We start from the raw sequence: 16902 nt of genomic DNA, 5'->3' as shown, positions 1-16902 counted from the left end.
AAATAAATTTTATATTCATTAAAATATACAAATTAATTACACAAAATATAAATCGATTTCTCTGTTATAATATTTTAAATATTTATTTTGTGTGTGTTTTTTTTTTTTTACAGCAATAAAATGAATAATTAATATAAAATAGCTTTTTATATTTTTTATTTGTGTGCTTATTCAACAACAGGTAAAAAATAAAAAATAAAATGTTATGAATGTACATAAAATATGTAAACACATATATGTATTTATTTATGTACATTCATATATTTAAAATAAATAATTATTAAAAAAATTATTCGTAATTTTTTCAAAAAGTTACATATTTGTCTACAACAATATATTTTAAGATATATTTTCAAAAAAATATAAAAAAAAATAGAATTGTTCTTATGAGTTTTTTTTAATTCAAACACCTACAGCGGTATTATTTACAGCTAACTAAGAATATATATATATATTAACATATTATTTTAACTATTTGTTATGTTTTGGTGTAATTCAGAATGTTTTAATTATATATGTTTCCCTTTAAAAAAGGGAAAAAAGCATATTTTAATTTTCAAAAAGAAACCACAGAATAATTAATAATAATTTTTAAGTAATAAAATAAATTGTAAAATAAGAGGAATTAGCAAAATAAAAGACAAGTATACATGCATTTATAAATGTGTGCAAAGAATGAAAACAAAAAAAAATGAAATAAAAAATATAGCTTTTCATATTCCTTTATATTTTTAATTTTCGCTTTTTTTTATTAACAGTTCATGTAAAATGTGATTATAAATAAAAATTTGTTGCATTTTAATTAAATTAAAATTTTAAAGCCAAGCTAATTTAATTATAAAAAGTGTAAAAAGTATAAAACATATTTTTTAAACAATTATATCATAAAAAATAACCATATAAAAGGAAAAATGCAAAAAGACATATAAATATTTTTTTTTACTAATTTTCCTCCATAAATTGAACGCCTTCAAACACCGCCATCAAAATAGAAAAATCAAAAGAAAATTTGATGTGATTTATTCGTTATGCAAATTTTCACCTGTATGTTTGTTTATATATATGTGTTGAGAAAGAGTGTATGATTTTCATGGGGAAACTATTATAATATGTTGTAACTTAATAAGTTAATAAATTATTTAAAATAGTTTAATCCACTAAAACTGATACATATAGTGTTGCTTAACATATGGTTAGTGTACAAATACGAAATATGCTTTTGCACAACATTTTTTTGCAAATGCTATTATATATGTGAACGTAAATGTTTAGGAAACTAATGTGATCAGTAAAAGTGGAATTATACAAAAAAAAAATTTAATAAAACAAGGAAAATACTGAAAAAATAAAAATGTCAAAATTATGTAGTAAAAAATACATAAAAGACTTTTAATTGGCGAAAATTAGGATACAAAAAAATATTATATATATGTACATGTATATACATAACTTTTGATGGTACTTCTATGAATTATTATTTGCTTGATGTAATAAATAAATAATGGATATCGTGTTTTTCACCTCTTTAATTGCAATAGGATGGTTATTAATATTAGTGAGGAGATATAAATATTTTAAAACAATATATGGATTTATTTTTTTAAAAATTAATAAGTATTGTATTTTTTTTAATAAGTTGACAAATGGTTCACCAAATGAATTGAATATTAAAAAAAAATGCAAACATAACATAACCGTTTTAACATCTTTTAAATCAACATTTTGTATATGATTACTAATATCTATAACAGTTTTATTATCACTAGAGTTATGGATGCATATTTTCAAAATAATATTCAACCCCTTTTCTGTAAGTTTCATTTCTGAAGAATGGTTTAACATATACTTTAAAAGGATATTACTAATTTCTTTTATTTTTTGTGAATTTTTTGTTTTTTCAGCACAAGAATATAAGGCTAACAATGATGAATAGTTTAAATTATCCATTTTGTTATTTAATAAATCCCAAAAAAAATTTATAATTTGTATACAATTTATATCATAAGATAAGCTATTACAATATGCATGAAATAATACAACGATTTCATTTATCGAAAATGAATTTTTAATTCCTTTTGCTCTATTATATATTAATTCCCATAAATATTTATTGTTCATTCCATTTTTATTAATATCTTCGGATGCATATACTAAAGAAGTGTTATTCATTTTACGAATAGACCTAATGAAGGTGTCTTCTAAATTATATGCCTCTTCATTTTTTTTAATTACCTCATATTTATCTTGACAATATGAAGAAAATGAAATATTTTTTACCCTTTTATATATTCTTTTATTTTTCAAAAAAATGTTATTATAATAAAAATAGTTAAATTTTGTAACAAAATTATATTTACCCATTATGTATAGAAAAAATAATTTGGACAATATTTCATCAGCTTAATCAATTTATAATGAGATTTATTATTTTGTGATAATTAATATATATGGTTGTGTCTTGGGTAGGCATATATACATGAGGTAGCTATATTGGAAACAAAGAGGAATACATGCATACATACATACATACATACATACATACATACATACATACATACATACATACATACATACATACATACATACATACATACATACATACATACATACATACATACATACATACATACATACATACATACATACATACATACATACATACATACATACATACATACATACATACATACATACATACATACATACATACATACATACATACATACATACATACATACATACATACATACATACATACATACATACATACATACATACATACATACATACATACATACATACATACATACATACATACATACATACATACATACATACATACATACATACATACATACATACATACATACATACATACATACATACATACATACATACATACATACATACATACATACATACATACATACATACATACATACATACATACATACATACATACATACATACATACATACATACATACATACATACATACATACATACATACATACATACATACATACATACATACATACATACATATATATATACATATGTACAATATACTATATGAATAAACATTTGGATATCATAATGACTTGTTTAAAATAATTATGTTTTCCCCAATAATTTGAATAGTATAATTTTGTTGTGTTTGATTGGGGTCAAAATATTTTACTTTTTTTTTTTTTTTTTTTTTTTTTTAAAACAGTAAAATAAATGACAACTATGATCAATCCATAGGGGATATGTTGGTTATTCTACTATGTTATATAAATTACCCTTTTAATGTTTTTTTTTTTTTTTTCATTTTTATTGGGATAAAATAAATGAACAAAAGAGTTGTTCTATTTTAGCATTATATTTTTCGTGGTAATTTATATATAATATTTTTTTAAATAAAACTTAAAACTGTTTAATTGGTATGCCGACTGCATAAAAAATGGCAAAAAAATAAATAGTAGCAAAATGGCAAAAAAATAAAATAGTAGCAAAATGGCAAAAAAATAAATAGTAGCAAAATGGCAAAAAAATAAATAGTAGCAAAATGGCAAAAAAATAAATAGTAGCAAATCGTAGTAATAGTATGCAAATGTGATGTCCCGCAGATTTAAAAAATAATAACCGTGGCTCTTTAAAAAAATATATAGGTGTGAATATATTACTTTCGAAAACGTTGTTTTTCCTGACCATTTAGCAAAACATTTGGCATAAAAATTAGGATATAAATTTAAGGTTGATAATTTTTATTTTCTTACATATTTAGCTAGTCATTTTTTTATTTTCTTATTTTTTTATTTTCTTATTTTCTACTTATTTGCGTATAAATTACAAAATAAATGTTTGCATATACAACCTCATAAAATATAGAAATAAACAGATAAAAAAAAATAAAGGAAAAAATAAAGGAAAAAATAAAGGAAAAAATAAAGGAAAAAATAAAGGAAAAAATAAAGGAAAAAATAAAAGAAAAAATAATAATCTTTTATTATCTCAATCATATTCCACAGTAGTGTTATTTATTTCATTCCGCATAATTGAGGACGGCTTTAAATTTCAAAGCTGAAAATAGTTCAAGTTAAAAATAGTTCAAGTTGAAAATTTTTGTTTCTTTTTTTTTCATGGCTTAGTAATTTTTATCAATGTTTTATTAAATTAAAGATGATGAAAAATAAAAACAAAAACAAAAAGGTATCTTTTTATGAGCCAAGTATTAATAAGAATGCCGAAGAAAATGAAAAACATGAATTTAGTGAAACCCTTTTTGAAAATGAAGATGATAATGATATAAATTTTTATTCGAATGATATCAGCGATGAAGATATGTCATATATGCTAAAAAAATTTAATCCCTTAGATTTTGGTATTAAAGATAAATTAACAGAAAGTGAAAAAAAAATTATTATTCGCGAAATTTTTGGAAGAACATGTCCAAATAATTCGTCAGAACGTAAGGAAAACGATAAAAACGATAAAAATGATAAAAACGATAAGAACGAAGAAAAAAATGTTAAAGTTAAAAAAGTTCGAAACAATATCATAGTAAAAGATTTCAGCGCTGATGATAATGTCCAAAACGATACAAATCACGATAAAATTGGTGAAAAAAAAAAAAAAAAAAAAAAAAAAAAAAAATAATGATGATAATTTTTCATATTTAGATGGAGATTGTTATTTTCCAAATGATGGATATGATTATGAACAACATTTAAAACCTATAAGTAATAATTTTGTAGAAATAAAAACAAAAAGTGAAAATAAAAGTTTTGAAATAAAACCAACTGATGAAGAAGAAAAGGAATTATTTAAAACATTTGAAGCTGATAATTATGAAGAACTAAATGATAATTTTGTATATGAAGCTCAAAATGTTGAAACGATAGAAAAATTACATATTGACAGTAAATTAATATGGGGAAATCCAGAATCATTTCTTTTTATATCCAATAATAATTTATCTTCTACACAAATTGGAGACGAAAATGAAGATGAAGATGAAGAAGTTATTTCCGATTTTGAAAATGATAACTATGATATATCAGGAAAAAGTATTGAGAGTACTAATACAATAGTACATGATAACAATAGTACTAAATATTTTCAATTAGATAATGATAAAGAATTGTTATGTGAAAATACAAAAAATTCTAAAACAATCACTTTTGATGAAAAAGTGAATTCTAGTACTAAAAATAAAATAAAACCTGAAAAAAATGATGATTCCATAAAGTTAAGCGATTTAATAAATTTGGAATTAAAAAAAGTAGATTCTACCAAAAATGGGATCACAAATGGTATCGCGAATGATAACGCGAATGAAATAAAACGAATTATGAAAAAAAATAAAAAAATAAAAAATAAAAATAAAAATAAACAAAATATAGAAAATATTGTTATAAATATAAATGATCAGGATAAAGAAAAAATACTTAAAATTGTTGATATTCAAAATGATGAAATAGTAGTAAATTCTGATAGTTCGAGTTCCTATTCATCTGATGATGATTCACTTTCCTATGATTGCCAAACAATTTTGACAACAAAAACAAATACAACGAATCATCCAAGTAAATTAATAATACCAAAAGATATAAAATTTACTCAAATTATAAATAAAAAAATGCTTAACACAAATTTTGAAACTAAGGAAAAACCAAATGATACTGTGAACAAGCTTGAGCGTTATTTGGTCCTTGATCAGGTACAAAAATAAAAAAAAAAAAAAAAAAAAAAAAAAAATAAATCCCTTTGCATACACATTTTCCTCATTTTTCCTCATCTTTCCTCATTTTTTAGATCAAAACGAAGAGAGATAAAAATGAAACCCCAGAGGAAAAGCGAGAAAGAAAAAAATCAGTTAAGGAAGCCCAGCGATTGAATAGGAAATTAAAGAAAGAAAATTCGCTAATTATGAAGGTAAAAATATTTTAGTGTAAATTTATATTTTCTTTTATTTTGTATAGAAATATGTATATTATTTTTATAAATATAGACACACATTTTCAATAATTAACAATAATTTTTTTTTTTTTTTTTTTTTTTTTTTTTAAATTGTAGAATGAAAAGAAATTAATGAATAAAAATGTTAACCCATTTGATATTAGAGACAATGTAAAATATATTAAATTGTAAAAATTATATATTTTTTTTTTTTTTCAATTTTTTTGTAAAATTATTAATAATACATATTAGGATATTTTATAATAAAATACCAATATCCTTAGAAATTAAAAAAGTTAAATCTCAAAATAAATCTCAAAATAAGTTTCAAATTGAATATATATTTTAGCTTTTAAGCATTTCATTCCTCATGCAATGTTATTTTTTTTTCATAATATATATGTATTGTTTTGTTTGGCATAATTTTTAAAAAAAAAATTTTATATTATATATCATTATAAATATGTGATATATTCTAACTATTCATCCATTAGCTTGGTAAAATAAATTTATATATTTGATATGTTAATACAATTTTTTAAATCAACATTTAAATATAATAGACGAATAATATGGGTACAAAGAAAGGAATGTATTTCTTAAATTAGTCCAAAAAAATTAATAGATACATAAAAGAGGAGATACTTTTAACATTGTATGTGCATACATTCATGCATACCATTTATGTGAAGTTTTGTGAAGTTTTGCGAAATTTATGTATGTGTGGGATTGTTGTATGCTAAATTGGTCATTTTTTCTTCACTTTTTCAAACGATTATAATAAGGTACTATCATTTCACTAAAATGTTTTTAAAAAAGTATATTTTTATTAACACTACACGGTTGAAATTTTATATATTTTGTGGAAAAATGGAATATAATTTTATGTAGTGTAATGTTCATATATTTTTTTTTTTTTTTTTTTTTTTTTTTTTTGTGATTTACATGTTTAAAATATATAAGGGAAATAACTTCTATTCAACTTATCCAAAAAAAAAAAAAAAAAAAAAAAATAAATGAAATAAAATAAAATAAAATAAAAAAAAAAAAAAAATATGTACAGTCATAATATATAGGGGAATAAAATTATATAACAACTTTTTATAATTATTAAAAAAAAATGAATCATGATAAAAAAAAGTTTATCAAAATTGGCAGGATATCCCAAAGCCTCATTTCATGAGCAAAATATAAATCCATTTTCTAATGTACAATGGTATGTAAAAAAAATGGAAACATATTTTTAAGTATATTTTGTGTGATCTATAAATACAAAAAGGAAGAGTATAAATTTATTTTTCAAATTTGATATAAATAGGCAACATGTACATATAAATTAAAATTTTTTTAATTAATTTTGTAGGAAAAGTTCTCCATTTTTAAAAAAAAATATGCCCAAAGTAGATATTTTTGCAGAAGATCATATATCAAAAACAGCAATAAGTGTATTTGATAGAGAGAAAGGAAATTGGTTTGTTATTGATGCATATAATAAAAGTGTTGGAAGCTTAAGTGTGTGCATATCTAAATTGTTACAAGGAAAATATAGAGTTGATTATAATTCAAATAGAGTAAATAGTAGTAGTGTTATAGTAGTAAATGCAATTCATCTTAAATTTTATGGCCATACTTGGGATACAAAAATTTATAAATTTCCAAGAAAAAGCAATTCAAAAGGTCATAAAATATTAACATGTAAAACTGTTTTTGCACGAAACCCATCTATGATATTAAATTTAGCAGTTAAGAGAATGCTACCGAATAATAGATTAAGACAAATATATTATCGAAAATTATTTGTCTATCCAGGTGCATTACATCCACATTGGGGTATACCTCAAGTAATTGTTCCTAAAAAAAAATCCGATAAAGATTCTGACCAAATAAATCTTAAATCTTTTACTATTGTTTAATGGGGTGTAAAAGGTAACTTATTTTGTTTTCATGTTTTATTTTGATTTTTTTTTTTCATGTTTTTTTTTCATGTTTTATTTTCATTTTAATTTTACAAATAAAAACATTATGTCGACCTTCTATATTTTTGACTAATAAACACATTTATATTAATTTTATGATTGCACAAATTTTATAATTAATTTTTTGTGCCATAAAAAAAAATATGCATCGTTAATATTTTTTAAGCATTTGGCTAGCCACATTTGTTAAATAGTGTAATATCTATAAAGTATGCACTTTTTTATAAATTTTACTTAAAAAATATCATTCACGCGGTTATTATTCACGCGGTTATTATTCACGCGGTTATTATTCACGCGGTTATTATTCACGCGGTTATTATTCACGCGGTTATTATTCACGCGGTTATTATTCACGCGGTTGGTACACATATGCGTTAAGATACTCACTTTGTCAAGCATACACAAAGGTTATTCCGAATTTTACCATCTTTTGAGCTACCTTTTTATTATCTACCCACATTAATTAGTCTAAAATTTGTTTTTTATTTGATAGAAATAAGACATTATATTGGTGACAAAATATGAATATATGTATATATACGTATGTATGAACGGTTTAGGTTTTATTTCAAATATGTGAATATATATAAAAGAGGATGATGGGGAAGGATGCATTTAATTGCATACTCTGTTGTTTATTATTTGTTTTCACAATATTTCGTGAAAAAAAATGAAATAAATAAAACCGAAAAAAGTTAAAGTAATAACATGTTAATTGTATGCATTATTATACATTTAGGGAAAAGGAGGGAAATTGAAAGAAAAAAAAAATGTAAATATAACATGCAAAATATATTTACTATTTTTTTTTATTCTTTACTATTTTTATACATATTTTGTTTACCTTGCTTATTTGTTATTTCTTATTTTTTATACTTGAAAGCACAGATAAAAACTGCATCTCCGATTTACATATTTATCATCATATAATATATATGCGCTATTGCTTTTTAATTTTCGAACATTTTAATTATATAAATAAATATATAATATATATATAACGATTAAAAAAAAAATTAAGCGTAGCATAAAATTAAGATTATTATTTGCATATTAGTATAATTTATAAATTGAATGATTATATTTATTTTTATATTTCTTGTACATTTTTATATCATACATATATATATATATATATATACATATATATACATATATACATATATATTCTTGTTAAATTTTTGTTCATATTTTTATATATTTCTTTTTAGTTTGCAATTATATATTTTACTGAATATATAATACTACCCTTACATGATTCCTATTTTTCTTCAATATTTCTTTTCTTTCCATTCCTTCTTTTTGGTTTTTATATAAACATTGCTCAATTAAAATAAGAAATGAAGAAAATATAAAATTATACGTCGATATACAACAAACTGGTAGGAATAATTTTATTCATATATTTCAAATATACTTTTAGTAAATTAATATATAAAAAAACGAAAGAAATAAACTATATCTTAGCATGTATAAATATATTATATGAATATAGACCATTTTTATCACATACAACAAACAGTTTGTAAAATTATTTGCAAGTCCTTGCAATTTTTTATATATGTATGTGTGTAGCGACGTACTTACATTTTCTCTACGCAGATGCAACTTTTTATGACTTGTTCATATTTTTATGACTGGTTCATATTTTTATGGCTTGCTCATATTTTTATGACTGGTTCATATTTTTATGGCTTGCTCATATTTTTATGACTGGTTCATATTTTTATGACTTGCTCATATTTACGCACTTACAAAACTTAAAATATTTTAATTTTTTCAAAATTTAATAATTTTCCAAGTTGTGTGTCATACTCCCCAATTTAACCGCTTAATTGTTACATGGGTTCATTGCTCAAACAATTTGTGTATCTCCATAAAACGCAAATTTTTATATTATAATCAGCTATATTGCTTAATATTTTAGCTAGCTATTTTTTTTTTTTTTTTTTGGCGCGACATGGCCTTAAAAAGTATAAATATTAGCGGGAATTTCGATTGGTGCCCGTTTGAGGAATACAAAAATTACCTGATATGTTTCAATTCACATAATTTATTATACTCAAATAATGGTAGTTTGAATAATTATACATATTTGCTTGATATAAATTTAAATAATGATATTAGGAGTCTAGATATTGTACATAAATTAAATTTTGAAGAGGCACTAAACAGAGAAAATAATAAATCGAGTAAAACAAGTAGCAACGAATATGTAACAAGTTTTGAATGGATTAATTGCAACAATTTTGTAGAAAGCCAAAATGAAAATGAATTAAATAAAGGTATCATAGTAGGTGGATTAACAAATGGAAATGTTATTTTATTAAATGCACAAAATTTATTTGATACAAGCAATGGTATAAATTATGAGAATTTTATTTTGAGTCAAACAAATATACATGAAAGTAGTATAAATTGTTTAGAATGTAATAAGCATAAAAATAATTTAATAGCAACAGGTGGAAATGATGGACAATTATTTATTATTGATATTGAAAATATATTTTCTCCAACATCTTATGATCCATATTTAGATAAAAATAATTTACAGAAAATAACATGTTTAAATTGGAATAAAAAAGTATCTCATATTTTAGCCACTTCTTCTAACAATGGAAATACAATTATATGGGATTTAAAAATAAAAAAATCGGCAGTTAGTTTTAGAGATCCACATAGTAGAACTAAAACATCATCATTATGTTGGTTAGAAAATCAACCAACTCAAATTTTAATTTCATATGATGATGATAAGAATCCATGTCTTCAATTATGGGATCTAAGAAATTCAAATTATCCAATAAAGGAAATAATAGGACATTCAAAAGGTATTAACAATATATGTTTTAGTAATATAGATTCTAATTTGTTATTGTCATCAGGAAAAGATGTAACCAAATGTTGGTATTTAAATTCTAATAATTTTGATATATATAATGAAGTAAATAATTCAGGTAATAACATCTATTCGAAATGGTCCCCATTTATTCCAGATATTTTTGCATCTTATACAAGTATGGATACGATACAAATAAACAGTATAAATAATGGAAATAAAATGACAAATAAATATATACCAACTTTTTATAAAAAGGATACATCTATATGTTTTGGATTTGGTGGTAAAATATGTCTTTTTGACAACATAAAAAGCGATAATAGTTCTAATTTATCTGCATCTGAAAATGTTTCAAATAAAAATGTTAACCAAATGAATCAAAATAATGTTGATGAGGGAAACATCCAAATTAACAAAAATAAAGGATTACAAAATGAATCAGGAAATAATAACAATCCATATTTAATAAAGTGTCATATTTATCCAACAGAAGTAGATTTGATAGAAGAAGCTGATAAATTTGAAAAATATATAGCATGTGGAAAATATCAAGAATTTTGTGAAAATAAAATAGCAAAATGTGATGACTATCATGAAAAATTAACTTGGAAAATTTTACAATTATTATGTACATCTCAAAAAGAAGAAATTGTTAAACATATAGGATATGATATGAATGAAATACATCAGAAAATTGTAGAAAATGTAGGTGAAGAATCTGGATTTATATTTAAAAAATATAAATGTGAAACAAATGAAAATATGAATATTAGTGGTAATATTACATCTAACAATTTAGAAATAAATTCTGATGTTAATAATAAACATGACAATACAAGAATGAGCAATTTAAATAATGGAGAAAATATTTCTGGTTATTCAAACTATGGAAATAATATGCATGGAGAATTTGTAACATCTCAGATGCAAGAAAATGAACAAAGTTTTAATGAATCATATGATTTAGATCCAGAAAAATTTTTTAGAGAACTTGGAGAAAAAAATGAAATTGAAAAAAATCAAGAAAATGAAATATCTAAAGAAGATCAAAATGGAAAAGAAAAATTAAAAGATTCTCTAAATAATGTTGATTCGAATACAAAGGATATAATAAATACGATTAAATGTCAAAATTTCGAAAATGTTCTTGGTGAAATAAATGAAGATAGTAAACCTAATAGTAATAAAACAAATAGTAATAATTGGAATAATGGAATAGAATCTATTATAAAAGAATGTTTGCTTGTTGGTAATATAGAAGCAGCAGTAGAATTATGTTTATATCAAAATAGAATGGCAGATGCATTATTATTATCATCTTTTGGTGGTGAAAATTTATGGCACAAAACTAAAAATATATATATAAAAAAACAAAATGATAGTTTTTTAAGAAATATCAATTATGTATTAGATGATAATTTAGAATGTTTAGTAAAAACAATTGATCTATCATCATGGGATGAAGCTTTATCTATTTTATGCACATATGCTATTAATAATCCTAATTTTAATAATCTATGTGAAATATTAGCAAAAAGATTGCAAAATGAAAAATTTGATGTTAGATCTGCATCTATTTGTTATTTATGTGCATCTAATTTTCCTGAAACAGTTGAAATATGGGATAGTATGCCATCATCGAAATCAACATTATTAAATGCTTTACAAGATATTGTCGAAAAAATTACTGTTCTTAAAATGGTTATAAAATATAATAAATATAATTCAACAATGAATCAAAAAATAAATCAATATGCAGAACTTTTAGCAAATTCAGGACGCCTTAAAGCAGCAATGACATTTTTATCATTTATTGAAGATGACAAATCAATAGGAAATCTTACTTTAAGAGATAGAATATTTAATAGTGCTGCTCATATAATGCCATCTCATATAAAACCTCCACCATCTCCTTTTCAATATTTTGATATTAAGCCATTTGGTCTATCACAAAAATATAATAATAATAATAACAATGTAAATGCATCTATCCAAGGTATTTATAATAAATCTCAGATTCATCCAAATAAAAGTTTAACATCTATTGTTCCTCCTCTTCCGATGTCGGAAATGCATAAACAACATGGGCCTTCTACACCTATGGCTCCATTTAGCCATAATTCCCCTACAAAATTTAATACGCAAATGATTGGTGGTTCATCTGGTGTTTCTAGATTACCACCTCAAAAAGATTTCATGGGTTCTACAGATTCTACATCTAATAGAGGATATTCTACATCTAACTTTAACAATAATGTAAAATATCCTTCTACTGGAATGGGATCATTATATATACCCCCACCAAATATTCCATCTCATTCAACAACTCCAATTAATGCTTCACCTTCTCCATACAATTCAGTACAAAATTTAGCACATCTACCATCTCATCCAAATTTAAAATTAGAACATGAAAATAAACTTGGCCAAGTATCAAACATGTTTGAATCACAATCTTACACAAATGTAAATAAAGCAATGCAAAATAGTATGGGTCCACCACCTTTAGCTGTAACCCCACCATCTAATCAGATCCAAGGCGTTTCTCGATCGAGTTTCTCAGTTTCGCAAAATAATATTCCTCCTCCTTTTCCTCAAAGAAATCGACATGCATCTGTTTCAACACCAATGGGAAATCCGATTCAACCAAATGTCCCTTTTAATCAAGAACCACAATTAAATAAAAGAGAACCCATTGATTCTCAAATTTACAATCCCGTCTCCCCACCACCACAGCAAACGCAAGTGCCAACGCAAATGCAAAATACGTTTACGCCTCAACAATCATATTCTCAAAATAAAATTGGATTTGCTCCTCCATCAGGTATGTCACATACAAACAAATGCGCATTAACATGTACATGTTGATTCGAATAAAAGGGCTACATTAGCATGCCCATGTTGATTCGAATAAAAGGGCTACATTAACATGTCCCCAATTTTATGCTTTCCATTTTAGTAGGAATAAAAACAACATCTCCAGTGGCAGGGGCGATGTCTATAACTCCGGGAATGCCCGTGCCATGGCCAATTCCAACAACAACACAACAGGTATAATTCGTAGATGAGAATTATTCATGTAAAATTTGTTTTATTATTTTATGGTTGCCTTTATTTTGTGTGATATTTTTTTTTCTGAACAGCTTGGGTCAACTACACAATCAACAGCAAACGAAAATAAAAAAATTCAAACCGTAACAAAGGAACAAAATGGAGTATTAATGAATCGAACCAATATAGAAAATGTTAAAAAAATTATTTCAAATTTATTAAATATGTATACATCTCAAGAACCAGTTAAAAAGAAAGCTGATGATATTTCCATAAAAGTACATGAGCTTTTTGATAAAATTGATAGTGGCGCATTTAGCGAACAAATTAATACTATACTAATAAATTTCACAAATAGCATAAATGAAAATGACTTTAAAACAGCTAACAAGAATCTGATGGAGATCAGCAGAAATTTATGGGATGGAAACAACAAGGCATGGTAAGACCAAGTGGGAAAAAGAAAAAAAATAAAAAAAAAAAAGAAAAAAATAAAATAGGATGACAATCGGCTCTATTCATTCGTTCATTCGTTCATTCGTTCACTTGTTATTTTTCCACTTTTCCATTTTCCACTTTTCCACTTTCCACTTTCGTCAGGATCATGGGGTTAAAATGCATTGTCCCTAAATGCTAAGGAATAATTTGTCGAACCCTCTTCATTTTGTTTCCATTGTCAAGCACATTAATATGTTTATACATATATGTGGGAATATGTAATGTGTTTTTTTTTTACTGTTATTTCTATGTATATATATATTGTGCGTTTTAAAAATAAAAACTAAATAACTAATAAATAAACACAATAATACAATGTAACAACTACTAGTAATTTGGCTATGTCAGAAATATAAGATATAAACTAGCCATTTTGAGAAAAAAAAAAAAAAATTAATGGTCACATAATGAAACGGTGTGATAGTATTAAAATAAAAAAACTTGTGCAATTAGGCAAGTATATATTTATTTTTGTTTTTATTTTTGCTTTTGTTTTTGCTAATTTGAAACCTCAGAAATCTTCATCAAAATCTGGGTTTTTATCCCTAGGCTTAGGACCACCTGCGGGTTTAGCTAAAATAATTTGATCAATTTTAAGTATTGTTTGCAAAGCTTCAAAAGCAAGATCTATTGCATATTTTTTACATTTAAGATTATCATATATATTATTTTTTTTTGCTGAAATGATAAATTCTTCATTTCTATTTATATCAACACATGCTTCAATATTTCCTTTAGTATGTTCACTAATAAGGCGATTAACTACATCTGTATTATTGTATCCAGAATTTGTTGCTAATATTCTTGGTATAGATAAAAATGATTCTGCAAACATTTTAACTGAATAATTTTCAATTCCTGTTAATTCTTGTGATAACTGTTTAATTTTATAATATAATTGTATTTCTGTACAACCACCTCCATAAACAAATGAATTACTTTTTATGGCATTTTTAATGGCATTGATTCCATCATGTATACATCTTTCTGTTTCATCAAGTAGATTATTAGTAGCACCTCTTAAAAGAATCGTTCCAAGTTTTTTATTTTTTGAATTAATAATTGTAACTTTTTTAGATGCAATTTCTGTTACATATATAGAAGATACTTTTCCAATTTCTTCAGGTTCTGGTGTTCTTAATTTAACTAATGAATGAACATTTAACAATTTACATATTCTAATAGTTTCAAATTTAGATGTAATTTTTAATGTCATAATATTATTTGCATCACAAAAATGTTGAGCAATATCAGAAATTGCTCCATTTACAATTATAACGTCAATTCCAGCATTTTTTATATTTTCAATTATTTTTTTCATTTGATCTTCTTCAGTTTTTGTGAAATTTAATAATTCATTAGCATTTCGTAATAATACAGTTCCTTTTGTTTCCGTTGTTGCTGCTTCTAACCCACAATTAAGTATCATAACTTGTGCATTTTCTTTTTTTTTTACGATTCCATTTGGTTCCTTAGATATAACCATACCCATTAGAAATTGTGAATCAATTAGATTTCCTCCATTTAATTTAGTTATTCTTATATTATCAACATCAAAAGTTTCAATTTTTTCTGGCATTAATGTAGATAAACATTTTGCTAATAAACTAATTAAGAAATCATAATTATTTGATAATTTTTTTGTACCCATTGGTGATTTAATAATTTTAAATATTTCTTTTTCATCATAAAAATTTTCTATTTTAAAACTGGTTGATTCTGTTAATATTTTATCAATTTCATTATATCCAAGTTTGAACCCATTTATTATATCATTTACATTGAACCCATCATGAATTAAATAGCTAGCTTTTTCTAACATCTCAGTAGCAATGGTAAATACATAATTTGTATTATCACCATATTCATAATTCATAGTTTCAGATAACTTTTTCAAAATATTTACAACAGGATGGTTTATTTCTAAGTCATTTAAAATTGTTATACAATCACTTGAAACTATTTTTTTATTTATATGATTTACTATTAACTTGTTCATACATTTTGGTCCAAAAGATGTTTGTAATATTGAAGATATTTCTTTGCAAGCTTCGATATTTTTTAAAATTGCATCTTCATTGTTTTTCACAACTCTGTATCCGTCCTTTAGCAAAGCGTTAACTCCGAGTTTGTTTGCGAACTGGAAAAAAAAAAAAAAAAAAAACAAAAAAAAATAAAAATATAAAAAATTAACAGAGGAACAGAGTGAACAGAGGAACGGAGTGAACAGAAGAACGGAGTGAACAAGGCCGTGCTTACCATTTTCCGTAAAATTATTTTTCAGGGAATACACAGTGATGCACAAAATAAAGTTAATTTGTTTATCTACCAAGCTTTATCAAAAAAAAAAAGTTATGTTTGAGCCCCTATACAATATAGATATATACAATATAGATATGTATATAATATATACAATATAGATATGTTATAGTATATACAATATAGATATGTTATAGTATGCATGCATATGTGTGTGTATATATATTTGAATTTAATTCAGAATTTTTGATGTATATATATTGTATAAATTTAGCGAATGGTTAAGAATAAATATACAACGATATAGTCATGTAAATTATTAATATTTAA

General features: G+C 23.7%; 5 protein-coding genes across 5 annotated transcripts; 3 read left to right on the top strand and 2 right to left on the bottom strand.

Moving 5' to 3' along the window:
- Positions 1 to 1464: 1464 nt before the first annotated feature.
- PY17X_0311800 (conserved Plasmodium protein, unknown function) lies at positions 1465 to 2361 on the bottom strand (the record flags this gene model as incomplete). The annotated part of the gene is made up of 1 exon (XM_726208.1): positions 1465 to 2361. One exon carries the CDS (start codon positions 2359 to 2361, stop codon positions 1465 to 1467), a length of 897 nt encoding a protein of 298 aa, XP_731301.1.
- Positions 2362 to 4164: 1803 nt separating this feature from the next.
- Positions 4165 to 6135, top strand: PY17X_0311700 (conserved protein, unknown function; the record flags this gene model as incomplete). The annotated part of the gene is given in 4 exon segments (XM_034637700.1): positions 4165 to 4611; positions 4625 to 5704; positions 5800 to 5919; positions 6061 to 6135. The coding sequence occupies 4 exon segments, from the start codon at positions 4165 to 4167 to the stop codon at positions 6133 to 6135; spliced, it is 1722 nt and encodes a 573-aa protein (XP_034493362.1).
- Positions 6136 to 7070: 935 nt separating this feature from the next.
- Positions 7071 to 7856, top strand: PY17X_0311600 (ribosomal protein L13, mitochondrial, putative; the record flags this gene model as incomplete). Its single annotated transcript, XM_022954977.1, has 2 exons — positions 7071 to 7159; positions 7307 to 7856. 2 exons carry the CDS (start codon positions 7071 to 7073, stop codon positions 7854 to 7856), a joined length of 639 nt encoding a protein of 212 aa, XP_022811470.1.
- Positions 7857 to 9882: 2026 nt separating this feature from the next.
- Positions 9883 to 14452, top strand: PY17X_0311500 (protein transport protein SEC31, putative; the record flags this gene model as incomplete). The annotated part of the gene is made up of 4 exons (XM_022954976.1): positions 9883 to 13588; positions 13727 to 13815; positions 13908 to 14257; positions 14416 to 14452. The coding sequence occupies 4 exons, from the start codon at positions 9883 to 9885 to the stop codon at positions 14450 to 14452; spliced, it is 4182 nt and encodes a 1393-aa protein (XP_022811469.1).
- Positions 14453 to 14824: 372 nt separating this feature from the next.
- PY17X_0311400 (T-complex protein 1 subunit theta, putative) lies at positions 14825 to 16575 on the bottom strand (the record flags this gene model as incomplete). The annotated part of the gene is made up of 2 exons (XM_022954975.1): positions 14825 to 16453; positions 16573 to 16575. The coding sequence occupies 2 exons, from the start codon at positions 16573 to 16575 to the stop codon at positions 14825 to 14827; spliced, it is 1632 nt and encodes a 543-aa protein (XP_022811468.1).
- Between the last annotated feature and the right edge of the window lie 327 nt (positions 16576 to 16902).

Source organism: Plasmodium yoelii (genome assembly GCF_900002385.2).
Source record: "Plasmodium yoelii strain 17X genome assembly, chromosome: 3".
In the NCBI taxonomy this organism is placed as follows: Eukaryota; Apicomplexa; class Aconoidasida; order Haemosporida; family Plasmodiidae; genus Plasmodium; species Plasmodium yoelii.
The sequence above is the reverse complement of the archived record's forward strand: the minus strand, read 5'-3'. Positions and strand labels throughout refer to the sequence as shown.